Consider the following 24701-nt stretch of genomic DNA (forward strand, 5'->3'; position numbering starts at 1 on the left):
AGAGAGAGAGAGAGAGAGAGAGAGAGTTTTTCATGACACAGCTTGTCAAAAGGTTTGACAGCTTATAGTAAAAAAATATATATTTTTAAAGTATGAAAAGCAGAGGCGCTCATCGGCCTGAAGTAAAAGGACTTTTTTCACCCCGTCCAGAATCTGAAAGCAAGGTGGACAGCACTAAAAAAAACGGTCAGACCGGTACCTGAGGACGGACTTTGGACGTTCTCGTCTCAGCCTGCACTTAAATTTGATTTATTTTGCAGATTTGAATCATTTTAATGGTCGATTCTTTCTCTAAAGAGGTTAGAAATGTGTGCCAGAAATTCTCCTCATTTACAAGGTGTGTATACAATATGTTTATGTGTGTGTGTGTGTCTGTGTGTGTGTTTGTGCTCTAATCCCCACACACCCCAAAAAAATAAATAATAACTCAACTAAAATAACTTTTTATCGGGGAGTTTTTTCTTCTAAAACATGCTCATAAATGCTCATTAGGAGCGTTTTTTATTTTTAAAGTTGGAAAAGTCCAGCCCCGCTAAATCTCCTGACACACACACACACACACACACACACACTCGCACGCACACACACAACTTACTTCAAAGCAGTTAGAAGAACAGGGAAAACAAACTCAAGGAATGTGTCTCAACTTCGGCAGATTGTTGTGTTGCTCGTACTGGGAGCTCTGGACTGGGAGCTCTGGACTGGGAGCTCTGGACTGGGAGCTCTGGACTGGGAGCTCTGGACTGGGAGCTCTGGACTGGGAGCTCTGGACTGGGAGCTTGAGACTTCTGAACTACTTCCGCCTTTGCACAAATCCTTCACTTGTGCCCAAAAGTATCAGCGCTCGCCGCTCATATGAGCATAAATACTAACACGTGCACCAGGGAACCCCTCGCAGATCTGCCTCCACATTGAGAACATCTGCTGAGGGTGAACCCCCCCAACCCCTACACACACACACACACACACACACACACACACACACACACACACACACACACACACACACACACCTCCTCTTCCTCTGGACGAGCGCGCCGCACAGGCCCGTGGTGCAGGAGGAAGAGGAGGAGGAGGAGGAGGTGGAGGTGCAGCGGGCATGCTGGGCTACAGGCGTCTTTAAAAGCAGCGCTGGTCGTTTAATGGCGGTGTTTTACAGCGCGGCATAAATGTCAAGCGGTAAATGGCTGAAGCTCTGAGAGACAGGAATGATAATGAGCCACGAGCATCAGGGTGATTGTGCGTGTGTCTGATTGCTCAACGAGGCAAAAGCTTTTTCATCTCTTTGTTAATCTTTTGATTTGTTTTATGAGCAACAACTTGTTTTATTTTAGTGCCTCTTTGATCGGCGCCGGCGTCAGACAGATGAAAGAAGGAATTTGACCTCCGTTGGCCTCCCGAAAAATGTTTCCCCAATAACCCTCGATGCTTCGTTATGAACTCGGAGCGATCGCGTCTCGTCGGCACGATTTGTGAGACGTGGAGGATTTGAATCAGATATTTCTTTCCAGTACTTAGACGCATCCCGTCTGTCGAAACGGGGACGTCACAGACTTCTTTAAAAGGCACAGATTTGGACTTCAGAGGACAGAATAAAGACTTTATCATAGATACTATTATGGGATGGATACACACTTTGGCTCCCAAACGTATGCATGTTTAAATGTGGATTTTAAAGAATAAGAGTGATTCAAGAGATGATGATGTCAAAGATCAGTGTTTGTACTGTGTGAGACTTTAAGATGTTCATTTCTTTTTATTCAATATCTTACTAGAATTTACTTTCTTTGTTTTCTTCAACATCCCCTTCCTCAATTAGGGTTTAGTGAAATGTTGAGACATTTAGATTAACATCAGGAACCGTCTGGTCAAAGAACACTTCAAGTGTCGAGTAATTATCAAGGTATTACAATTTTTTTGAAGTAAGAAACAGTCAAGTCTGTACATTTTCCCTTTGCCCCCTCCTCCTCAGACAGGTCCCAGTGTGTGTGTGTGTGTGTGTGTGTGTGTGTGTGTGTGTCTGCGTGTGAGGTGATACTGGCTGTGTGTGTGTGATCTTATCTTGACATGAGGGTGAGACAGTGCACCCTCTTCCTCTCTCTCTCTCTGCGCCATCGACATCTCGGAGGCGCCTGCTTCTGATACGGTCACCTTCCTTCCTCCCCCCCTTCCTCCTTCCTCCCCTCCTCCTCCTCCCTCCTGCTCGTGTTTTTCCGGGACAGCTGGAGGAGCAGCTGCAGGGCGACAGGGCATCAAACTGTCCCACCAGCCTTTCACAGCGACGTCCCCTTTAACCTACAAGCGGCACCTCCCGGTGGCCTGGATCCGTCACGCGGGTCATCGGCGGACGCGACGGCGCTCCGGCTGGACGAGGAAGCCGCTCGGCTTCAGGGCGCGGTGGACCGACCGCCGTGACCAGCGTTTAGTGGCCATCTTTCAACGGAGAGCACTGTTGCTGTTGTACTTAAACATTAAACTGTCAGTCTCTAAAGCTGCGACTCAAAGTTTCACACCAAAAACCTCAAATTGGTTTCACACGTCGTGATTTTTAAAACCCAAGTGTGAACAAGGGTACACACACACACACACACACACACACACTTCTCTCCCCTCCCCCACTACAGGTGCACGGCCTCCATGGCGGCGTTATCCGTGACACCGGCCCGCCGCCCGTCTCCAATGACAGAGGAGGTGGCACGCATCCAGCAAACACACACAGAACGCTAGAGGTGAAGGGAGATAGACACTCGTTAACATTCCAGAGCACAGCGGCTCAGAATGTAACACACACACACACACACACACACACACACACACACACACGCACACACGCACACACGCACACACTGTTTGTCCGGGTGTTGTCTGAGCAAACAGAGGTTGTGGAGGAAGGACAGGGCCAATTACAGCTTTTCATCCCGAGAGCACACATCATTAAGGAGAGCTCACAGCGCCGATGACCGACACACACGCACACACGCACACACACACCCTCATCAAACATTTGCCCTGTCGCTCTCCCCTTTCACACTCTTACAACACACTTGGTCGCCACCGGTTTTTCCTTCCACCAGCCAAAAACCTGATAAACACATCTCACTGCAACACAAGGTCTCATAAACAGCTTTACGTTTTCCTTTAAGATGTGTGTGTCTGTGTGTTTGTGTGTGTGTGTGTATGTGTGTGTCTGGATTTCCGTGGTAGGCACATGCATATGCTCTTTAATAGAAATATGGCATTGATTATCTCCACAGGGTATAATGAAGTAGCGTCAGCAAGCAGCATCCTATATGTACAAATAATCCCCTTGTGTGTGTGTGTGTGTGTGTGTGTGTGTGTGTGTGTGTGTGTGTGTGTGTGTGTGTGTGTGTGTGTGGTAACTAATGAGAATCTGAACTCCAGCCAAACCTTAGTACACACAAATCTCCCGTCAGCTCCCTGGAGGCCTCACATGAGACGCTCCAGACATAAGGTTGGGTGTGTTTACATTTCATCAACTCCGGTTCTGCTCGTCGATGCAGAGTTTCAAAACGTCAAAAAGCCCAGAAACCGCAGATTTGTGTCGCAAATGAATTTGACGATTCTTTCGCGCTTCTTCTGAAACCGTGAGGCTTGTGGGAATCTAACGAAGCAATCCATGTCCTTATGAACCAGGCGGATTATTTTGAAGGCAGAGGTTTCCCTGGAGGACGGATGTTTCTGCATCCGGGTCGTAGAGCACCAGCAGAAGCTCCGGAAGATTTAAAGCCGTAGCGCGCAAAAAAATCCAACAATGTTTTCCCATAGATGAAGTAACTTTTCTATTTTTTTTTACTAAAACACCTTGCCAATATGTCAAAGCTTTGTTTTGCAGTGATATTTGTTGCATATTTTGATTCCTTAGATCCTAACCTTTCCAAAACAGTGCAAATCTTTCTCAAAATCAAGCTGGATGTTATGAAAAATAAAATAATAAATAATTAAATAAATGAATAAAAAAAATATATCTGAAATAAATCAAAATAAAAAATATATAAAAATAAAATAAATTTTTAAAAAATCTGAAAAAAAAGATATAAAATAACACAAGTATAAGAACAAATTTTGGGGTTCATACGACTACTTGAACACGGGGAAAAGAGGTACAGACCCCTGCACCCCGACGGGCTGGAACGAGTTTCTTAACATGTCCTTAACATGTTGAACTTCCCATAAAAAGCGTCCGATATCAGCCGGGGAGTCTACCTTGGCTGATGACGGCCTTGCGGTTGCGTCCGTCCAGGTCGGCCCTCTCGATGACGTGGTGCTTGGCGTCCACCCAGTACATGCGGTGGCCGGCGTAGTCGATGGTGAGGCCGTTGGGCCAGAACAGGTGTGTGTCGGCGATGACCCGCCGGTTGGAGCCGTCCATGTTGGAGTACTCGATGCGAGGCGTGTTGCCCCAGTCCGTCCAGTAGATCTTACTGGAAGGGGGACAAAGCGGGAACAGTCCGGTGTTACTTGTTGTCAAGAGCTAAACAAATTGCTGTCAAGGTTCCAGACACAGCAGATGCTTGTTATTATTATAAAAATTTAAAAAAGTCTCCTCTGTCCCTGACATTCCCGTCCCTCTCATCATCACTCATCTGTTCTGACCGGCCTCTTGAGGGAAGAGGGTTTTTTTTCTCATAATATTTTTCAATTATCCCATGCAAATGAGCTGAATGAGTTTTCTCGCTAAATCATTCTCAGGGGCTTTACCTAAAAGTCTTTCCTGCCACTGCAGCATACGAGGATGGAGATGAAAACACACGTAGCTGCTGCCCCTTTCAGGAAATACTTGTTCCACACAGATGCTCGCCTGTGGGCACGGCTGTGCTGCCAAACTTTAATCCCTGCTCTGCTGCTGCTGCACTACAACTGGGACACATCCAGGGGGATATATATATATATATATATATATATATATATATATATATATATATATATATATATATATATATATATATATATATATATATATATATATATATATATAGTCCGTGGTGTTGGCCACTACGCCAGCAGCCCTCCCCGAGAGCGCTTTTTAGCTTACGAGCGCTAGTTAGAGCGCAAGTGCTAGTTAGCTAATGAGCACTAGTTAGCTCGCGAGCTAACAGCGAGCTATGCAGACCTGCTTTCCAGTTTCCATCTCGCTTGCCAGTAGGTTTAACTGTGTTACACAGAGTACAGCTTCTTCTTCTCCTCTACAAGGAAGTGTTCTTCTTCTACAAATTATTACATTTTTTTTATTATATTATAAAATAGCTAGAACTTTGTTTTTTCAACATGCAGCACAGAAGGCCCAGCTGGCTTTAACGGGCCACCACTGATTTATAGTTTTTCTGTGTGTGTGTGTGTGTGTGTGTGTGTGTGTGTGTGTGTGTGTGTGGATTCGTACCCCTCTATGGGGTGCAGTGCGATGGCTCTGGGTTTCTCCATGTTCTGCCACAGCAGCACCTTGCGGTGCGTCCCGTCCAGGTTGGCCACCTCGATACGGGACGTCCCAGAATCGGTCCAGTACAACTTGTCGTGGATCCAGTCTATGGCCAGTCCACCTAAAAGGACAAAAAAAAAAAAAGAAAAACATGTTAGGATTTGTCTGAATATGAAGCTATTGTATATTTATCTCATGTAAAATAGTTTTTATTTATGTACATCTAACATTTACAAGTGAGCTTTAGGGGGTTTTACACTTTGGACTGAGCTAGCCGTTACCCTCTTCTTCCTAGCTTCATGCTAAGTTAAGCTAGGCTAACAAAGACCCCAGCTTTAAACTCACACAGACAGGAGATTGATATTGATCTTCTCTGACAATGTTGAACTCCTTTAAAAAGTGCAAAACACTTTTTCAGACCGTTTTTTGGTTTTAAAGTGGCCCGTTGTGCTACGTCTGAACCGGCATCCTATTGGCCCGCCACACACACCTGGACTCTCCAGACCGGTGGAGACGACCTCCTCCACGTTGGATCCGTTGAGGTTGGCCTTCATGATGCGGTCCAGCGTCACGTCGGACCAGAAGACCAGCTCGCGGCTGTGGTGGAAGTCCAGAGCGATGGCGTTCTCCAGGTTGTTGAGCAGCAGCGTGTACTCGGAGCGATGCGGCAAAACCTGGCGGATGTCGATGCGGTTGGCGAACAGCAGCACGGGCTCCGGACCTGAGGAAAGGAAGACGATGTGAGTTCTGATTTTTTTTTCCCCCAAAAGGCTGTGCGTGAACCGACCGTCACTTTTAATATAACGCGCATTAATCTCACTAGAGGTGAAGGTCAAGAGGGAGGGGAGGGGGGGGGGAAGCTGCCTGGCAGACCGTCCTGACCTGGGGTTTAACGCCGGTCTGCAGCAGATTAATGGCTGCTGCATCAGACCTGCACTCTGCCTTTCGCTGATCCAAATCTAGTCCAGACAAAGTCCCCGGAGCAGAGGCGCGGATACAGTTACCAACCGAGGTAAAGTATAAAGTCGAACCCAAAACGACCTCTCTAAAAGGTCACAAGGTCAAGGTTGAAGTGGAGTCCAGTGGTTTCCTACCCAGAGCTTTGCAGCTGCGCTTGTCGGGTCGGAGCTCGTAGCCCTGGACGCACCAGCACTGGAAGCCCCCCTCCGCGTTGGTACAGCCCTGGCTGCAGTAGCCTTCCTCGGCACACTCGTCCACATCTGGAACGGACCACAGAGGCAGGAGACAAGAGGGGGAAGGGGGAGTTGTTGAGAGAGGTGTTGGCGTCAAACTCCCGCAGGGGTTAACCACGAGGGAAATCAAGACACAAAGTAATGAAGGTAAGGAAGTAACTTGTTACACCCCTTAAAGTCGAAACGAACTTCTTGGCCTGGCAAAAAAAAACACATTTCTAGAAAGTAACAGAGTAAAAAAAATGATGGCAATGAAACAGGAATCCTAAACTAAGGTCCATACACCACATTTTGTATCCACAATCTCGCTCAAACCTTAACTTTCCATTAAGTTTTGAGCAAATATTCCGCTGACTGAAGGACAAACTGCACACACACACACACACACACACACACAGAGAGAAAGAGAGTGGTACCCTGGCAGGCTAAGCCGTCGTCCATCAGCCGGTATCCGGTGTGACAGGTGCACTGGACCAGTCCTCTGACCATCTGACACTTCTGGGAACAGCCTCCATTATTCTGGTTACAGTCGCCCTCGCTGGAGCGTGGACCTGCTCGCCGCACACAGACGTTACAGGAACGTCAACGCGGTGATTCAGTATAAATATACATATATAAAACGTGAGTCTGGTGACGTTGAGCCTCAAGAATACGGTGACGTCGGTAGGAATATACAGTCCATGTTGTCGTGAAATGATTTCAGTGACCTTTCCATCTAATGCCACCGTTAGGCCGAAACCTCACCCCACAAGATTGTCAATGAATCTCAATTAGGAATCAATATGTTAAATGTTCATGTCAGTATTCATGACATTGTTATGACAGTAAGTGCTATTTCACAGTCTGTGCACGCCGTAAAAGAGGCTGAACTTACACCCGGGGCTAAGCAGCGTGCAATGCTGCCGTCATAGTCGCGCTGGTTGTCTTTTCCACGGCCAGAGCCCACGTTGTGCAAGTGGCAAATGTTGGCGCGTTGGTCTTAAAGAGAGGTATGTTTAGGCGCCATTGACCACAAAAACCTGGTCGAAAAAGCGGCGTTTTTTTCTATTTGAAGGCGGCATTATTATATGGAAGCCCATTTACAAAAAAAATAAATAGTTCATAAAAAGAGTTGACAAAAAAAGAAAGTCATAATTATGATTTCTTTTTTTGGTCATACTTTTGTATAATTCAGAATTCTGATTTTTGTTGTTGTCATATTTATGACTTCTTTTGTTTGTGGCGGAAATGAGCTTCCATATTTTTAAGATAGTAAGAAAAGAAAAAGAAAACAATGCTTTTGATCTAACGGAATATTCTTCTTCATTCATTATTTGTTAGCATTTTGACTTTCAAAAAAACTGCTCCCTTCTCCAATTTGTCAGTGTCCTTTAATATAGCAATACGGCACAGATGCAGGGAAGTTAACAGGACCGGGGGATTGAGTCCAGAAGACACCTTTGACTAATTAAAAGACTAAACTCGACCCCTTCGCCCCCTCGCTCCTGACTTGGTTGCCCAGATTATGCACCGTCTTAATTAGCAGAAGTGCAGTTGGACGTCCCAACATGCACCGGTGCTCTAGATCTTTTTATATATTTTTTTTTAAATTGGCCCGTTCAGTCTCCACTCTGCGGTCCAGACGCGGATCACATGATCTAGAAGTGCAGCCTTATCAACTCACGGCAGTCATGGTGCGGGTGTTCGTCCGTCCCGTCCCCGCAGTCGTTGACCTCGTTGCACACCTTCCTCTGGCCGATGCAGCGCCCGTTCCCACACTGGAACTGGTCGGGAGCACACGGCGGACTCTCTGTGGGGGAGGAGGGGGGATATAAGACGATGCACGCAAACAGACAAAGAGACAAACGTCTACACACTTTTCCTTCGTCGGACAACTTTGTATCTCCCACTCTGCACGAGAGAAGGTGGGTGTGTCTTATGGAAGGTGGGCGTGTCTTACAGAAGGTGGGCATGTCTTATGGAAGGTGGGCGTGTCTTACAGAAGGTGGGCATGTCTTATGGAAGGTGGGCGTGTCTTCCTGCTCCGAGCACTGGTCTTCGGGTGATTTTCACCCGACATTAGTGATGCTGTGACTGTTTTTTTCCGGATGGGTTTTAAAATTGAAGGGAGACTTTTTCTTCACAGAAGAAAAGTCACATACCAAATAACAAGTTCATAGCTCTTTCATTTATATATCTTTTTTTTATTTTTATGTTTTAAATGTCCCTAATTTTTTAAAAGAATACTGGAGATGGTTGTAAATATCGTGCAAAGTGATCTGGAGCCTCGTGGCTCAGGTATCAGGTAGTAAGGAGAAAAAGATCCATCTCTCTTCTCCCCTCGCTGCCTGTACTTTATATCTCTTCCATCACAATAAACGGGACCGTTCCTGCAGTTTGCCCACAGAGTTTGTGTTTTCTGGGGCAAAAACTGAACAGTCCATTGTTTGAAAAGCTTCTGTGTTTAAAGAAAGAAAAGAAAAAAGTGGCGTGGTGGGTAGAGGAGGGCTGTTCTGAGCTGTTGCCATGGCTGTGGTGGAAGCTGGGTTTATATTTAGCTCCTGAAAAAACAAGATGACAGCAACAACGCGCCGTCTCACCGGTTTTCTCACAGCCCTCTTCGTCGCTGCGGTCGGAGCAGTCGGGCTCGCCGTCGCATCGCCACGACAAGCGAACGCAGCGTCCGGTGCCGCACCGGAACTGGTCAGCTGTGCACATGGACGTGGCTGCAGGACACACACACACACACACACACACACACACACACACACACACGTTATTCATCGATCTGAGATATTCGCAGTGCGATTGCCCTTTTCTTGATGAAGTCATTTAAAAAAAGGCTGACACTGCGACGAATAAGTGAGCAAACAAATGTTTGGACGCACAACGCTACACAGGGACGCACAACTCGACACACACGCGGCGTTTCTTATGCTTGGTAATCGCGACGGCGGCAACTCACTGCAGTTCTTCTCGTCCGATTGGTCATCGCAGTCGAACTCGCCGTCGCACCTCCAGCCGGCGTTGATGCACATCCCGCTGCTGCACATGAACTCAACTGATCGGCAGGGCTGGTGGGAAGCTACATACACACAGACACACACACACACACACACACACAGAGAGAGAAAGACATCAGCAACATGACAGCCGCAGCAGGCAACACAGCTGTATTATAATGAAGCTGTTGTGTTGTGATTACTTCACAGCTGATGGCCGTCGCTCATCCAGTATGACGACGTGAACGCTACAGACACACTCCAGTCCTTCTTTTTGTATTAAATAACCAAAATAAAGAAAATAAAACACACCGAGTCGATTGGTAAGGAACGTCTGTTGCTGTTAAAAAGCTCCACGAGCAGCGAGCGGCGTCTTTTTTAGAAAAACACTCCACACACACATTAGGAGCAGGCGGCCGCCTCCCGTTGCTTCTGTTCACACGTGAATGAAAACAGAAAGAAAGACTCCGCGTCCGCCGCAACACTCACTGCCTCCATTCAGGTAGGTTTTCCCACAGTTCCCTGTCATGTGCACAGAGGACCAGGAAGCAGCTTATGATGATGTCATCACTCTGAATGCCGTCCATAAAAAAGTGTTTCATATCAGTTGTGTCTCGGTCCCCGTAGACAGTAATTGGTTATTTTGGAGGCCTTGTGATCATTTTCTGCCCGGCGATCATAGCTGTCCCACCTTTAAATCTCTCCTCCACGCACACACACACACACACACACACACACACACACACACACACACACGCTCAGATCAAAGTGATCAGATCAAACTGGCAGCGGAGGAGGACGAGGAAGATTAAAGCTGAATCACACGTAAGCATCTTACACAAAAAAAAAAAACACGCACACACAAAAGTGTGTGCGCGAGCGCGTTTTGCCTCGGACATGTTTTTCCTCCTGACAGCAGGAGACGGCGGCCATCAAAGCCACAGTGGGCGAGAGGGAGATAAGGGACAAACAAAAAACCTGACAAACGAGGGAGAATGGGAGCGAGGGAGGGGAAGAGAGGGAAGAAATAAGAGAAGGGAGGGAAAAAAGGAGAGAAAAGTGAAAGATGTTCTGGAGCTTCAAGCACAGCGGGGGGGCGGGGCTTATCGGCCCGGACCAGAGGAGAGGAGAGGGCGATCAAAACAGCAGGTGGCTCTCCCACAGAGAGAGGAAGAGAGAGAGAGAGAGAAAGAGAGAGAGAGAGAGAAAGAGAGAGAGAGAATTATAAGGTCACTAGAATCAGCGTGGGATGCTGACGGACACACCGACGCCCACACACACTCAAATGATTCATCCACCCTTTATATCGCTACTTGCCTCTCTCTCTCTCTCTCTCTCTCTCTCTCTCTCTCTCTCTCTCTCTCTCTCTCTCTCTCTCTCTCTCTCTCTCTCTCTCTCTCTCTCTCTCTCTCTCTCTCTCTCACACTCTCTCTCTCACACTCTCACACTCTCACACACACACACACACACAGCAACGATGCTCTTTCATCTGCTCAGCTATGCAGCCGAAAGCAGTATCAGTGTCCGCAAGCGGTAACGAGGCATGCAGTTGTGAGTGTTTTTGGATGTGCGCGTTCACATAAGGGAGAGAGGAGGGAGGGAGGGAGGGAAGGAGGGAGGGAGGGAGAAGGAGAGAGGCTTCTTCCTCTAACAAAGCTCCCTTCATGTGTCTGAAGAGTCGATGCCAAGGAATGCTGTCTGAGGATGGGCCCTCTTCTGCCTCTGAGGAATGCCTCCTCTCTCTCTTGTGTGTGCACAAACTATCTGTATGGTTGTTGTTTTTAAAAAAAAAACACTTTCTGAAATGAAATTCGATGAGATTCTTAAATGCTAGAAATGTCAACGCCCCTCGCTGCCGCTCAGAAATGACACTGAGAGCTGAGAATAGACCAAGTGCAGATGAAGAAGCAGAGGACGGCAGGAAGTGGACAGTTCGGGGACTTGAAGTGCAGCTGGTTTACAGGAAGTGGATTGATCTGTGAACTGCGGTGCTTTTTAGTAAAAAAAAAAAAAAAATAGTAAGAAAAATTAAGAAATCCCACATAGAATAGTGTGATGAGTCATTTGGAGCTGATGCGCCTCTGCACACTTATTTGAAGTGTATTTTTAGGACTCATCTCCTGACTCTTTTTTACTTTTTGTACTTTTTTTTTTCTTCTTTGATGCCAGATCAACTTCCCGGAGAAGAAATGTCAAACACTTTCAGAAGCGAGCCAGCAATTAGAAGAGGGAGGGAGGAGAAACGGGGGGACAAACGATGCTGCAAAAACCTTGAAGCTTGTGCTCATCGCTGCAGATCGACACATCAAAGTGGGGGAGAGTGTGTGTGAGAGAGAGAGAGAGGGAGAGAGAGAGGGAGGTGTAGTGGGTGGTTATGGACGATGAGCGAATGAAACAAGATCGTGAGAAATCGGAGAGGAGAGAATAAGGAGGGAGACGCTGAGAGATTTGTCAGCAGCGTCTCCGGAGCGAGGAGAGCGAAACGCGATAGTCAGTGTTGATCAGGACCGCGGCTTCACACTGTGTGCGTGTGTGTGTGTGTGTGTGTGTGTGTGTGTGTGTGTGTGTGTGTGTGTGTGTGATACAGTGACAGGAAGAAGAGAAAATAGAACTCTAACAGGCAGTTATGACAGATGCTGTGGAGCGGCGGCACGCGGAAAAAAAAACGAGAAAACAGCTGCTCCTGAGCTCAAAGTGACGTCAGCTGACTCAGAGTACGAAGACACCGAACCCAGTAGGTTAGAAAGATCTTTCGGGGTGTATATTTCTCTATAATGTTAATACGTATGGACTAAAAAAGGAGCAAAGTTAGTTATAAAAAAAAAAACGGGGACTCTGGAGGGGCTTTTTCCATCATTTTCTGACATATTCCAGACTAAAATATGAAGATTCTTACTCAAATGTGGTCCACATTTCTCAAGCGACAATGCAGTTGCCTCCAACGACACCACCAGTCCATCATACGTCCTCCTTAATAATCGCTCTTCTAAAAAGGAGTTTCCCCACTTGTTGCTTTGCACTATGACTGCCTTGTGTTACATGTCACATATCATGTTCTCCCTCTCATATTGATCCCATGCAGTTTGGGGCAAAAAGCATGCAGGTTCTATATTTTCAATTTTTTTCTGGGCCTGCAGTGTAAATGTGTGACTTATATTTGAATATTTCCAACCAAAAGTCTTGGAATCGCATGAGGATATGACTTGAAAGCGGGGGGACCTTGTGGATCCCATGATCTCGAAATAGCCGTTTGAGTCCATATTTTAAGAGAACTCACAGCAGTCCGACTCGTCCGACCAGTCCCCGCAGTCGTCGTCTCCGTCACAGTGGTAGATGTCCAGGATGCAGCGGCCGTACGCGCACTGGAACTCCTCCACGCTGCAGGTGGCTGCCATCACATCTGAGGCTGCACACACAAACACACACAGACACACACACACACACAGACCGAGACATGTTAAACAGATGCTGGAAAAGATGCAGCAGCAGCAGCAGCAGCTGGCCGTCAGGAGGCTCTTTGAAGCTTCCGCTCTTCTCGGCTGCAGAGTCTGTCAGAAGATGCTGAGCGGGAGGCCCGAGAAGGCGAACATGAGCTCGCCCTGCGCAGCAAACGGCGGCGGCGCCGGAAGGTCTCCGGCTCACACGCTAAACCCGTTCAGCCGCCACATTTGTCCCTCTTCTTCTCGCGGCAGTAGTCTCTGTAATCATAAGGCTTGCACCCTGAGGAGTCCCCGACTCTCTTGTGTTTGAACTTCATACAAAAGCATACTGTTCAAAGAACGAGGAAACTGTCTTTTTATTCGGCTGCCGCGAAGAAAAGTTCTCCGTTTGGTACATTCACCCTCTTTTGAAACTGCCATAAAAAATGTAATGTTAACAGGGAATGTGTTTGTTTTTTTGGCCTCGTGTTGCATTGTGTGTTTTTTCTTCTTCACAATAATACAAACATCCTGTGTTCTGCAAGGTGACATGACTTTTGATGCTTTTGTCAATGGAGTCTTGTAGTTTTGAAGAGAACAAATGGACATAATGGCTTCAGTTTCCCGTCGTAAAAGGTTTTTTTTTTGGCTTTGCGCCTGAGATAGAACCATCTGCTGCAGGCGGCACGCCGACTATGGACCAGCACCTCATCCAAACACACCCAAACTCTCCCTTTAAGCCCCGTTTCTCCCCCCCGCGTCCTTCTCAAACACTCGAGAGCGACTCACGGCAGTTCTCCTCGTCCGACCCGTCCTTGCAGTCCGTGTCCCCGTCGCAGTACCAGTGCTCGGCGATGCAACTGCCGTCTGTGCAGCGAAACTCTTTGTCCGAACACTTGCGCATGTCTGTCACGGCAAGAGAGAGAAAAAACAAACAAACAAACACAAACACACACAGAGGTCATACTTCAAAGACGGTGGATGGGAAGAGAAGCTTTTAATGAGTTAAAAAGAGACAATAATACGGATAATAAGGGAACCACTGAAAAGGACACTTCAAAACAAAAATGGCGGACAAAATGCTTGGTAGTGAATGTGTGTGTTGTTTGTGTGTGTACTCACCACACTGCTCATCGCTGTTGTCCCCGCAATCGTTGTCTCCGTCGCAGTGCCAGAGGCTGCGAATGCAGTAGCCGTTTTGGCAGTGAAACTCGTCTTCCTCGCACTCTCTGGGAGCTGCAGAGAGAGAGAAGAGGAAGGAGAGAGAGAGAGAGAGAGAGAGAGAGAGAGAGAGAGAGTATATGTGATGAGGATACAACACACACACACAAAAAAGCAAAGAGCAGGTAAGTGTGTGAGGTTGGCTGATGCAAGTGAGACGTTGTTGTTGTTGGACGGTTAACCTTGAGGCTGAAGACGAAAGACGCGCTCGTCGTTCACGCCGACGGGCAGAAGTCGCTCCTTCCCTGCTGAACTTCCTGCACTGTGACATTGTTTCAGGCGTTCTTTTCTTTATTTAAACAACGGCAGCACCTCGCCTCTTTAATCACGCGTCCATCGATAGGATTTTTTAAAAAAAAAGAGAGAAAAAAGCCGAATGGATTTGCAAGACGCTTTCTACTGTAAGCGCCGCAATCGATGAGCGAAGGCCGCCGCCGCCGCCGAGTAAACGGGTCCGTCAGGGACGTGATGGATGGGCTCCCGGCGGGGAGGTGATCCATAATGTAGAGAGAGAAAGAGAGAGAGAGAGAGAGAGAGAGAGAGAGAGAGAGAGAGAGAGAGAGAGAGAGAGAGAGAGAGAGAGAGAGAGAGGCGAACGGCAGAGACAAACAGAGACGGAGGGAAACCCACGAAGCAGAGGGGCATGCTGGGAAAATGATGATGAAGATGAAGCTACGCAAGTGACATGAGCTTGTGTGTGTGTGTGTGTGCATGAGTCTGTGTCTGTGTGCGTATGTCTGTCTCTGTGTGTGTGTATCCGTGTTTATTTGTATGTGTGTGTGTGTGTGTGTGTGTGTGTGTGTCTGTGCTTGGAACACCATTTAGGTGGAACGTAAACAATGAATCGAATTAAAAAATAATGTCTTTAAACTAAAAATCTAAATGTTGCTCTGGACGTTGAAGTCGACACGTTGCAAATATTAATGATATTAATGTTTAAATGAAGAAGAAAAAAGCCCACATTAAAAATAATTCACATAAGCCCAAAACTTAAAATGTTCATACGCATCTCTTTCATTTGGTTATTAAAGAGCTGCGACCAGTCAGTGGACTGAATATAAATAATAATAATTGTAATGAGCTGTGAATTACATTAAGGACGATTTATCGCTCTACTTTCAAGAGCCGAGACTCAGCTGACCTCACACACACACACACACACACACACACACACACACACACACACACACACACACACACACACACACACACACACATCACCCCACCCAAAACAAATCCACCCTGAAAAAGAGTCAAAACCACAAAAGCCCACCGGTGGGTCCAAATCCATTTTTTATTTGACACGTACTATGGACCAATACACTCATTTATTATTCGACTTGTAAGAAAAATCATTGATTTTCCATCCCTCTCCCTCTCCCTCTCTCTCTCTTTCTCCCCCCCCCCCCACACCCTCATCAGCGAGGTAAACAGAGCGAGGTCAGAGGTCAACGAGCCCTGAGGATGCTCATCATTCACACAGCGGCCAAACGTCAAAGGGCAAAGGGCGCCGGGAGTCATTACCCGGCTCCCGCAGAGTGTAGGGGGGTGAAACGGTGTCATGTTTTCTTCTTCTTTTCTCCCCCCATTCTGTCTTTTAAACTTCAAGAATTCAGAATATCTCGTTTTACACAAACACACACCGAGACACACAACAAAAAATAAAAAAAATCCCGACAACTACTTTCGGTTCCAGCCGAGCGTGGAGGATCGCCTCCCCGCCGGTCTCTAAATAATGAAATAAAAACCACTAAAAAGGCCGACCAGGGGTGCAAAAAAAAAAAAAAAAGAAGAATGAAGAGAACGAAAAGAAAGAAAGAGGCATGAAATAATAAGCAGTTCGGGGAACGCGGAGGAGAGTTTACTGGGCATGGGGATGAAAAATTCATAGCTAGCTCACAGCAGACACCCCCCCCCCCCTCCATCAGGAAGTGATTCGGTGTCTGGCTGCTGATACAGTATGTGGGTCAACAGTGGAGGAGGAGAAACCACGAGATGACAGGCGGATAAGAAACACCACCAGAGAGAGAGAGAACTGACCTGTACCTGCCGTACACGCACAAAAACTGCATTACCGCGTGTAATAAAAGCGATTAAGTGACGTTAAAGTCGCCCTGACGTCACCCCATTGGTGCATTTTTCTGTCGATTAAAACTGAAAAATCATAATTTTAAGCCGTCATGAGCTAGATAAAAGGACGAGTCGTTATTAAATATCAATCAGTCTTTTAAAAATGGAAAAAAAGGCCCTCTCGAAGGCATTATGGGTAATAAATACAGAGACCTAGAAGTGGAGGATTTGGTCAAAGGACTCGACGGCATCACACAAACGCGCGCACACACACACACACACACACACACGTTTGCACATCTACACTTGTGAGGACCGCGAGGACGTCACTTCTCGGGTTTCGCCGCGCCGAAGAGGAACCGAGGTTGAAACTTTTGAACAATGAGAGCAACTGGCGGAAAAAAAAGGTCCCGCCCCCTTCCAGAGCCGTCGTCACCGACAAACACGAACACGGTCCTCGCAAAGATAGAAACACCCAGACGACCGCCGGCGACGCCGAAAAGCACGACTGCAGAGATGGACGCTCGCCTTGCTTCACCCGCTGAGGGCCGCATTCTGTCTGGCAAAGCAGCTGACGGGCTATTTCAGGGCCCGAAACACACACACACACGTAAACACACGTACACACATGTAAACACACGTACACACACGTAAACACACGTACACACACAGAAAGATAACTCTACGCATCAAAAGAAGATAGGGATAAACTGAGAGCGAAGGCAGGAGAGTGTCTTGACTGGTGACCATGTGTGTGTGAGTGTGTGTGTGTGTGTGTCTGTTTGTGTGTGCCTGTGCATGTGTTTGTGTGTGTGTGTGTGCCTGTGTGTTTGTCTCTATGTGTGTGTTTGCCTCTGTGTGTGTTGGTCTGTTTGTGTGTGTGTGTTTGTCTCTGTGTGTGTGTTTGTGTGTGTGTGTTTGCCTCTGTGTGTGTTTGTCTCTCTGTGTGTGCTTGTGTGTGAGTGTGCGTGTGTGTGTGTGTGTTTAAAACTAACACCTCGTTGCACATGACTGCCTCAAAGCATCTGTCCACTTAAATAACTCCCCGTGAGTGTGTGTGCCAGTGTGTGACGGCACACTTCACCGTTTTGTTTGCTTGTTGTGTTGACGAGGACGAGAAAGAAGCGAGGGCGTGTGTGTGTGTGCGTGCGTGCGTGTGTGTGTACTCACGGCAGTCCTGTTCGTCAGAGTCGTCCTCGCAGTCGTTGTCTCCGTCGCACACCCAGGAGCGCCGGATGCATTTCCCGTTGTCGCAGTGGAAGTCCAGCGGCGAGCAGGTGGGGAGCACTGCAGACACACAACAAGACAACAAGCCTGTCAGCAGGAACAAACAAACAAACAAACAAACAAACCAACCAATGGGGAAACGACCCGTGAGGCTGAAGGAGGGGGCGGGGTCTTTGGTGCTTTTTTGTCATGTGTTTTATTACTTTTCTGAAATGATATTTCCCTGCTGGTTATGTAATAACAATAATAATAATAATAATAATAATAATAATAATAATAATAATACACTTTATATTGCACTTTTTAGGAATCATTGACACAATAATAAGAGAAGCTACCGTGCAAGGTGCCACATCAGGAATCTAACTTTCATACAACGTATTTTAGGTTTATGTGTCTTGCTCAACGACACGTCGACGCTGGCCAGGGGGGGCCGGGGATCGAACCGCCGCCGCTGCCGCTCCTTCGATTGAAGTGGCGAGCACGACCCCCGTGCTCGCCACTGCGCCACGGTAGTTATGGTTAAACGGTGCGATACCAGACTGGTCCGTCTGGTTTGTACTTGCTTCGACATAAATGATTGTATTCGTTAGCGGTCATCAAATATAAAGACACACATATATTCAGGGAAATTCATCTTAAGCTCCGCCCACATCGCAGTATTTCCTCTTGGTGCCTCACCATGTTTTTCTATATTAAACGAAAGTGCAGCGCCACTGTTAACAGACGATCACGAGCAACTTCTGTAACCTGAACGTGTGCCTGGGCTACGGGAAGCTGTGATGGACATTTTCTTCCACTATTTTTGGATACAAGTCGACCAAACCCAAACCAGAAATCACCGAAATAAAGAGCCGTCCCTCCAGCGAGGTCAGGGGTCAAGTGCAGGAGGGTTTATTCCCCCCCCCCACCACCTGATCTCGGCCAATCCAGAGCTCGAGCCCGAGAGCGAGCGAGCGAGCGAGCGGCGGCGCATTCCTCCTTAACTTCATATCCGCTCTAAGTGCAGCTCCTCGCCATCGAAGCAGAGCCCCGAATGACTGGCCCTTTGTCATCGGCAGACAGAGCTAATTTAATTACAGGCCAGGGAGAGATGGAGGGAGGGAGGGAGGGAGGGAGGGCGGGATGGAGGGAGGGGAGCCGACTCTCGCCCCGCCCGTCAATACCAGATATGAAATATTGACGGGGCGACGCAGACTTTATGAAAAATGGATGACGTCACGCGGCAGGTTAGCCAGCGAGGCAGACAGGCGGACGACTCGGGGCTCAGAGAGGGAATTAAGTAAGTGTGTGTGTGTGTGTGTGTGTGTGTGTGTGTGTGTGTGTGTGTGTGTGTGTGTGTGTGTGTGTGTGTGTGTGTGTGTGTGTCGGGGTGTGGCTCTGGTCTCCAGGGGAAGTAAAGCCCCACTGACCCACATACCCCTGCATGGTTATTACATTATTCAGAGAGAGAATAGTACCCCCCCCCCCCCCCCTCGTAAACTGCTCACCCGCTGATGAACTCGCTCCCGTGTCTGAATAACACGACCGTGCTGAAGGTCGCGCTACATTTTGAGTCAACAAAGCATTTCTGTGAAGTTATCTACTTCATATCAGTTTCTCTTCTTTTTTTTTTTGTCCTCACCATTGATTTCCGTTCAACAGTGTGATGTGAACGTGAAAACTGAGACGCTATAGGAGTGTAAAAGGTTGCTTTTGTCACATTTTTTTGTAAAAGTTCCCGTGTGGTGCATTCAAAGACACGCTCTAAACATCGGAGGTTTGTGAATCAGACACAGAACAAAACATTTTCAAAGCAAGAAACCCAAAACTGTTGCGGTGGAGCCGATACGATGAATTGAGTTATTTAGTAGCCGGTCAAGATAAATTATATCGTAATTAGTCAATTATAAAACAGTCAAACCATTTTTTTTTAATCTGAAATCAAAGTATTTGTATTTTCCCGCCTTTTTTTGTTTAGTAAGCTGAATGTCTTTGAGTGTTGAACGACTTCTCACATACAGACAATTTAAATATGTACATGTTGGCGCTTTATAGTTGCAAACAACACATTAATGAACTATGAATATGATCCTTAGTCGCAGCACAAGAGGTTTTATATGTCATTTAAGTGGAAGTTTGACCCCACGACGTTAAATTGAAAGATTCCCCCTAAAAAACATATGAACCAACTCGTCGCTTTTCAAGTCAAGCTGTTACAGTTGCTTTCCAGTTGATATGATCCACGTTTTAAAAGACAAAAAGAGGTTGAATACGTAAATAAAATAAGAACCGAGCTCATTATTTGCCAGAACTGCTGCAATAAGCTAGAATTGAACAGGAAGTCCACCTTCACAGCCATGCACGGGAGAAACTTCCAGAGAGTCTGTCAGTTGGAGTCCTGATACACACACACACACACACACACACGCACGCACACACACACACACACACACACACACACACACACACACACACACACACACACACACACACACACACACACACACACACCCCTGTCTTTGTGAAACGTGGAGGCGGTTTGATGCGTTTGGAGCGTCTCTGACAGCGTCAGCAGATTCGGGGCCTCGAACCGACCAACCAGAAGTAGGATGATGCTTCTCCACGTTTCAGTAAATAATTCAGCTGTCGGACGGAGGGAGAGAGAGAGAGAGAGAGAGAGAGCGCGGCGCTGAAGCGCACACACAAAGACACACACACACACACACACACACACACACACGAGTAAAACCGTCGCTGTCCAGTTTGGAAAAACAAACGCACCCCTCGTCTACGGCGCAGAATTGTTTAGACACGCCACATTTTGGAAAGGACGGAGCAAACTGTGTGCAAACAAATGGACACGCGATAGGAAGGTGTGTGTGTGTGTGGAGGGGGGGGGGATGTTGTCAGCAGGGTGCATGCTGGGAAAGGTCGAGGAGGTCTCCGGGACGCTTTGATCTCTCTTATCACACAGATTCTGCTCGGCGCCGCTCCTCTTGCTGCCGCTGCATTCCTCAGAGGCTAACGCCGCACAAACACACACACACTAGATAACACACACACACACACACTAGATAACGATGACCACTAACCATGTGTGTATGTCATGTGAATGATGTCATTGTGCGAGATAACTTTATTATAGAATATTACCAGACTGTTGTCATGGTGCTAGCTCCGGCTAAGGTAGCAAACAGTTGCTAAAATAAATAAATAATAAAAGTAAGACAGAACTGAGGCCAAACCGCATCAAAGATGGCGTTACATTTCGCGAGCGACCGCCGTCGGACGTGTGACGCAATGCATGCTGGTCGACTTCCCATCGGTTATGAAATGTTTATTCTTCTCGAGCATCATTATAAAACATAGTTTATACTCATCATACGCAGCAAACGTTGTTCAATTTGTTTAAAGTGTGTGAAAGCGTACTTTGACTAATTCACACACACACACACACACACACACACACACACACACGTTTAGGGTGATGTCATATAATGAGACATTAAAAGCTTCATTTGGAAATCTGGAGTTTCAAATGTAAAAAAAAAAGATAAAAATGTCCCAAAAAGTCATTCAGGTATTTTATTTAACTGTGTGTGTGTGTGTGTGTGTGTGTGTGTGTGTCCCTAAAGAGCAAAACCTTTGTTAAATATTCTGGTCGGACGCGGCGACGCCTCCGTCCTGCCGTGAGGTTCCCGCCTCGACCCCAATAAAAACAAAACAAAATAAAAACACAATCTTCTGTTTCCTCTGATAGATTTGTGCGTCGTCGTGGATGTGAACCACCGTGAACGACGATAACAAAAGATGAGAAGTGATCCGACGGCTCGTCGACAGTCGACAGTAATGTCTTGGCAGCGGATCTAAATTATATGAGGATTTCTACAAAAGTTATATTTCCTCAGTTTTTCTACCAAAAACAGTTTCAAGATGTTTTAAAGGTCGTCGTATGAAAACATCTGAAATTTGTTTGTTTCTTTTTGACGGGACCAGATTAGTTTAAATTACATTTTCAACGTGTCTTTGTTTGTGAATATCGACTGTAACTAATAAGCATCGCCCGTTTGAGCACGCTCACGTGCACCGTGTCTGACTCGTGTGTGTGTGTGTGTGTGTGTGTGTGTGTGTGTGTGTGTGTGTGTGTGAGTGTGTGTCTCATGTCCTGAAGAGGATCCAAGCGCCCGTCTTTAAGTGGCCTTGAGCAGCAGAGTTAACGGCCTCCCTTTTACTGCCGAGCAGCAGAATCAAGTGGCTCTAATGGGGCCGATATATCTGCCCAAACGGCCTCTTATCACACCGGCTCAACGGATGGACAGATACGAGAGAGAGAGAGAGAGAGCGAGAGAGAGAGAGAGAGAGAGAACTGACTGGAAAACAGATGTGAAAACAGCGCGATAGAGGACTCTTATGGGAATATTTCATCGGAGGAGCTCGAGTGGAGGTTTTATCTTTCAGTTCAAAACGTCGTCCGCAGTGGAAACCTGTATTCACACCGGTGGTCTGGGCTTTTTCTGGGATTATTTTAGATTTGTAAAACACACACACACACACACAGACATGACTGCGCTCCATTGCAGCGACTGTGTTCCCCTAAAAAAAAAAAAGGCACCCAGATTTGTTGAATACAGAAAAAAAAGGTGGAAAGCAACATCGAGGAATGAAAGGCCGGTCAGCCAGATGAGGACCGGAGTCGTCGCTGGTCTCGGTATCAAAAACACAAACACAAACTCGACAACACAATCCTCCTCCTCCTCCTCCTCCACTCCAGTCCTTCGTCTCCCATCCCTCTCGCTCCTCCTCCCTCCTCCTGTTCTTTACGGACCCAAAGCCCGGCCGGTAGCTGACGTGTGATGTGAGAGGAGGAAGCCAGCAGCTCCCCGCGGGACACTTTGACAGTTTCTAAAGGGATGCGTCGTTCTTTAAAAGCTTTAAAAGTCTCCCTCGTTCCTGCCAGCTCGAGCTCATCCCCTCTGCTCCTCCCGTCCGCCTCCCTGCTCTTTATATGTTTGCGTCTCGCTGCCGCTCCCCGCGGCGGCTCATCTGATTGCGGTTCAGCTCTGGTCGGCGGCCAGCGCATATTTCAGTCGGCCGGCGTGGAAGGGGCGCACGCCGGCCAGCAGCGTTTTTCTTGGCAACGTGCGGCGGCCCCGAGCGCTCCCTCTCCCTCCCTCCCTCTCCCTCCCTCTCTCTCTCCACCCTCCTCCACCTCTCTCAGTAAACAGACCTCCCGCTCCGTGATCATAAACCCATCAAAAAACATAACGGCAGAGTTTATTGTTCACTCTCAGACGTCGTTTATCCATCAGTTTGTCACACGGGACGGCGTTTCAGGTGCAAATGCGTGGAAACTGGGCGCTCGGCTCGTGCTTAAAGACGCCGACGTCTTCACGAGGCGTCCGTCCGTCTGTCCGTCCGTCTGTCTGTCCATCGCAGGCAGATTCGAGCAGATAAAACACTCGCTTGTTGCCATGACAAATCTCTGCCGAGCGCTTGACGGCAGCGAGGAAGAGTAGAGTGCGTCCTTCATTCATCCAGCCAGTCGTCCATTTAACACACACACACACACACACACACACACCCCTCTGGGATGCCAGCTCTGTAGCAAATTAGTTTCTTTCGTAGCCGACAGGAAGGCTTAAACTAGACTGAAAACAGCAAAAGCATAGCGTTTGTCGTGACCTTGAGGGGCGGGAATCAAATCTGAAATCAATAAATTGTATTTTCCGGCACCTTGACATTCCCGTAACGTGGGAATTGTGTGGTTTCGAAAAAAAGACGGCGATGCTGCCGGTCGTCGGTCCGGAGCGCTTCAGCTCCCGTGAAGCCGAGCGTCCGGGGTCGACGCCATCCGTCAAACAACGGGGCCGCCGCTTGGCGAGAGCTCAGCGGCTTTCCGCTCCATTAAATCCATCGATCATTGTTTCCAATTAGCACGTTCATTACGCAGCCCGCAAAGTGCCCGATCCTCACGAGGTCCGCGAACTCTCCGGCTTTGTCGGAAGGATCCAGAAATGCAGGACTGTAAATTACAAGGAAAAGCAGGAGTGCAGCAGCAAGCGTGTGATTGATTCTTTCAGGATTTAAAAAAACAAACACGTAAATCACGCAGCTTCTCCTCGCTTCTACCGCTCCGGTCTGCGGACGAGAGAAATACGACCAGTCGCTAAACTTGCAAATCTACCGGCGGCCCGGTCGATGTCCGCTCTCTCGGGATGCGGTTTTCCGATCGCGGCGAGATATTTGAAGTTTAAAAAATTGTGGCTCTGAATTCGGAGAAGCCGGACAGACGGACTTTGTCTCGAGAAAGCGCCTCTTCATCGAAGAATCGATAGATTATAGCACAAATCATTTTGATTAGCGATACATTTGTCAAGTTTTTTTCTCTTTATTATATAATATATTCCACTTAGCACCGTTGAACCTTAATCCATCACCTGGGTCGTGTTGAATTACACCCAGAACCTCCTCAAAAAGCTCACGCAGAAGTTCACAGAGACGTCTTTGTCCCTCCGATCGGCCTCTAATCGCGTCCTCTCCCGTGGAGTCAATATTTAGGAAGGAGGACGGAGGAGGAGGAGGAGGAGAGAAGGATGGAGCGAGCGTTGTGGGAAAGAGAGGTGGAGGATTATGCTAATGTGTCCAAAACAACCAGCGGTCATATCCGGGGACGGAGAGACGAGAAGAAAGAAAGAGGCGGGCGGGGGGAAAAGACGAGGAACCGAAAGACGAGGAACCACATAGGGAGAAAATAAATGAGGCGGCCTCGGGGAGAGACAAAAATAAAAGAAGAAGAAGAAGAAAAGCGAGCGCGGCTCACAGGTTTCCTGTGGTCAGAGGGCGGAGCCAGAGGGAGGAAGATGAAGGGACGGCGAGAGAGAGAGAGAAATTGACACATGGAGGACGACGGGACGGGGTCCTAATCTTCCCTCGCCGACGCTTTCAGGATCAGCTCGGCTCCCGCCGCCACAGCTTCCGCCTGATTGGAGAGGACTGCAGAGATTAACGGACGGAGGGGGGCTTTGCTTATTTTTTGGTGGTTTATATACGTGTGTGTGTGTGTCTGTGTGTGTGTGTGTGTGTGTGTGTGTATCAATGTCCTTGTTTGAGCTGAGGACTTAGTTTAGTCCGGAGGAGACTAGTTTCAGATCTGGGGGTCAAAAGAGTCTCGATT

At 47.5% G+C, this 24701-nt stretch overlaps 1 protein-coding gene across 2 annotated transcripts in view; it reads right to left on the reverse strand.

The window, feature by feature from the left end:
• Positions 1-24701, reverse strand: part of lrp4 (low density lipoprotein receptor-related protein 4) — an 88667-nt gene that overhangs the window by 15958 nt on the left and 48008 nt on the right. For both annotated transcript variants that reach the window (XM_068571844.1, XM_068571836.1), the window contains exons 3-14: positions 17489-17605; positions 14150-14263; positions 13817-13933; positions 12886-13014; positions 9572-9691; positions 9207-9332; positions 8291-8416; positions 7044-7178; positions 6529-6654; positions 5925-6155; positions 5399-5555; positions 4225-4442 (exon numbers count right to left, since the gene is read on the reverse strand). In XM_068571844.1, the coding sequence (XP_068427945.1) occupies positions 4225-4442; positions 5399-5555; positions 5925-6155; positions 6529-6654; positions 7044-7178; positions 8291-8416; positions 9207-9332; positions 9572-9691; positions 12886-13014; positions 13817-13933; positions 14150-14263; positions 17489-17605 (1716 nt within the window). The remainder of the gene's footprint in view (positions 1-4224; positions 4443-5398; positions 5556-5924; positions 6156-6528; positions 6655-7043; positions 7179-8290; positions 8417-9206; positions 9333-9571; positions 9692-12885; positions 13015-13816; positions 13934-14149; positions 14264-17488; positions 17606-24701) is intronic.

The sequence above is a fragment of the Clinocottus analis genome, unplaced genomic scaffold (genome assembly GCF_023055335.1).
Source record: "Clinocottus analis isolate CAN_PGR_092001 unplaced genomic scaffold, fCliAna1.0.p SCAF_1, whole genome shotgun sequence".
NCBI classification, from domain to species: Eukaryota; Metazoa; Chordata; class Actinopteri; order Perciformes; family Cottidae; genus Clinocottus; species Clinocottus analis.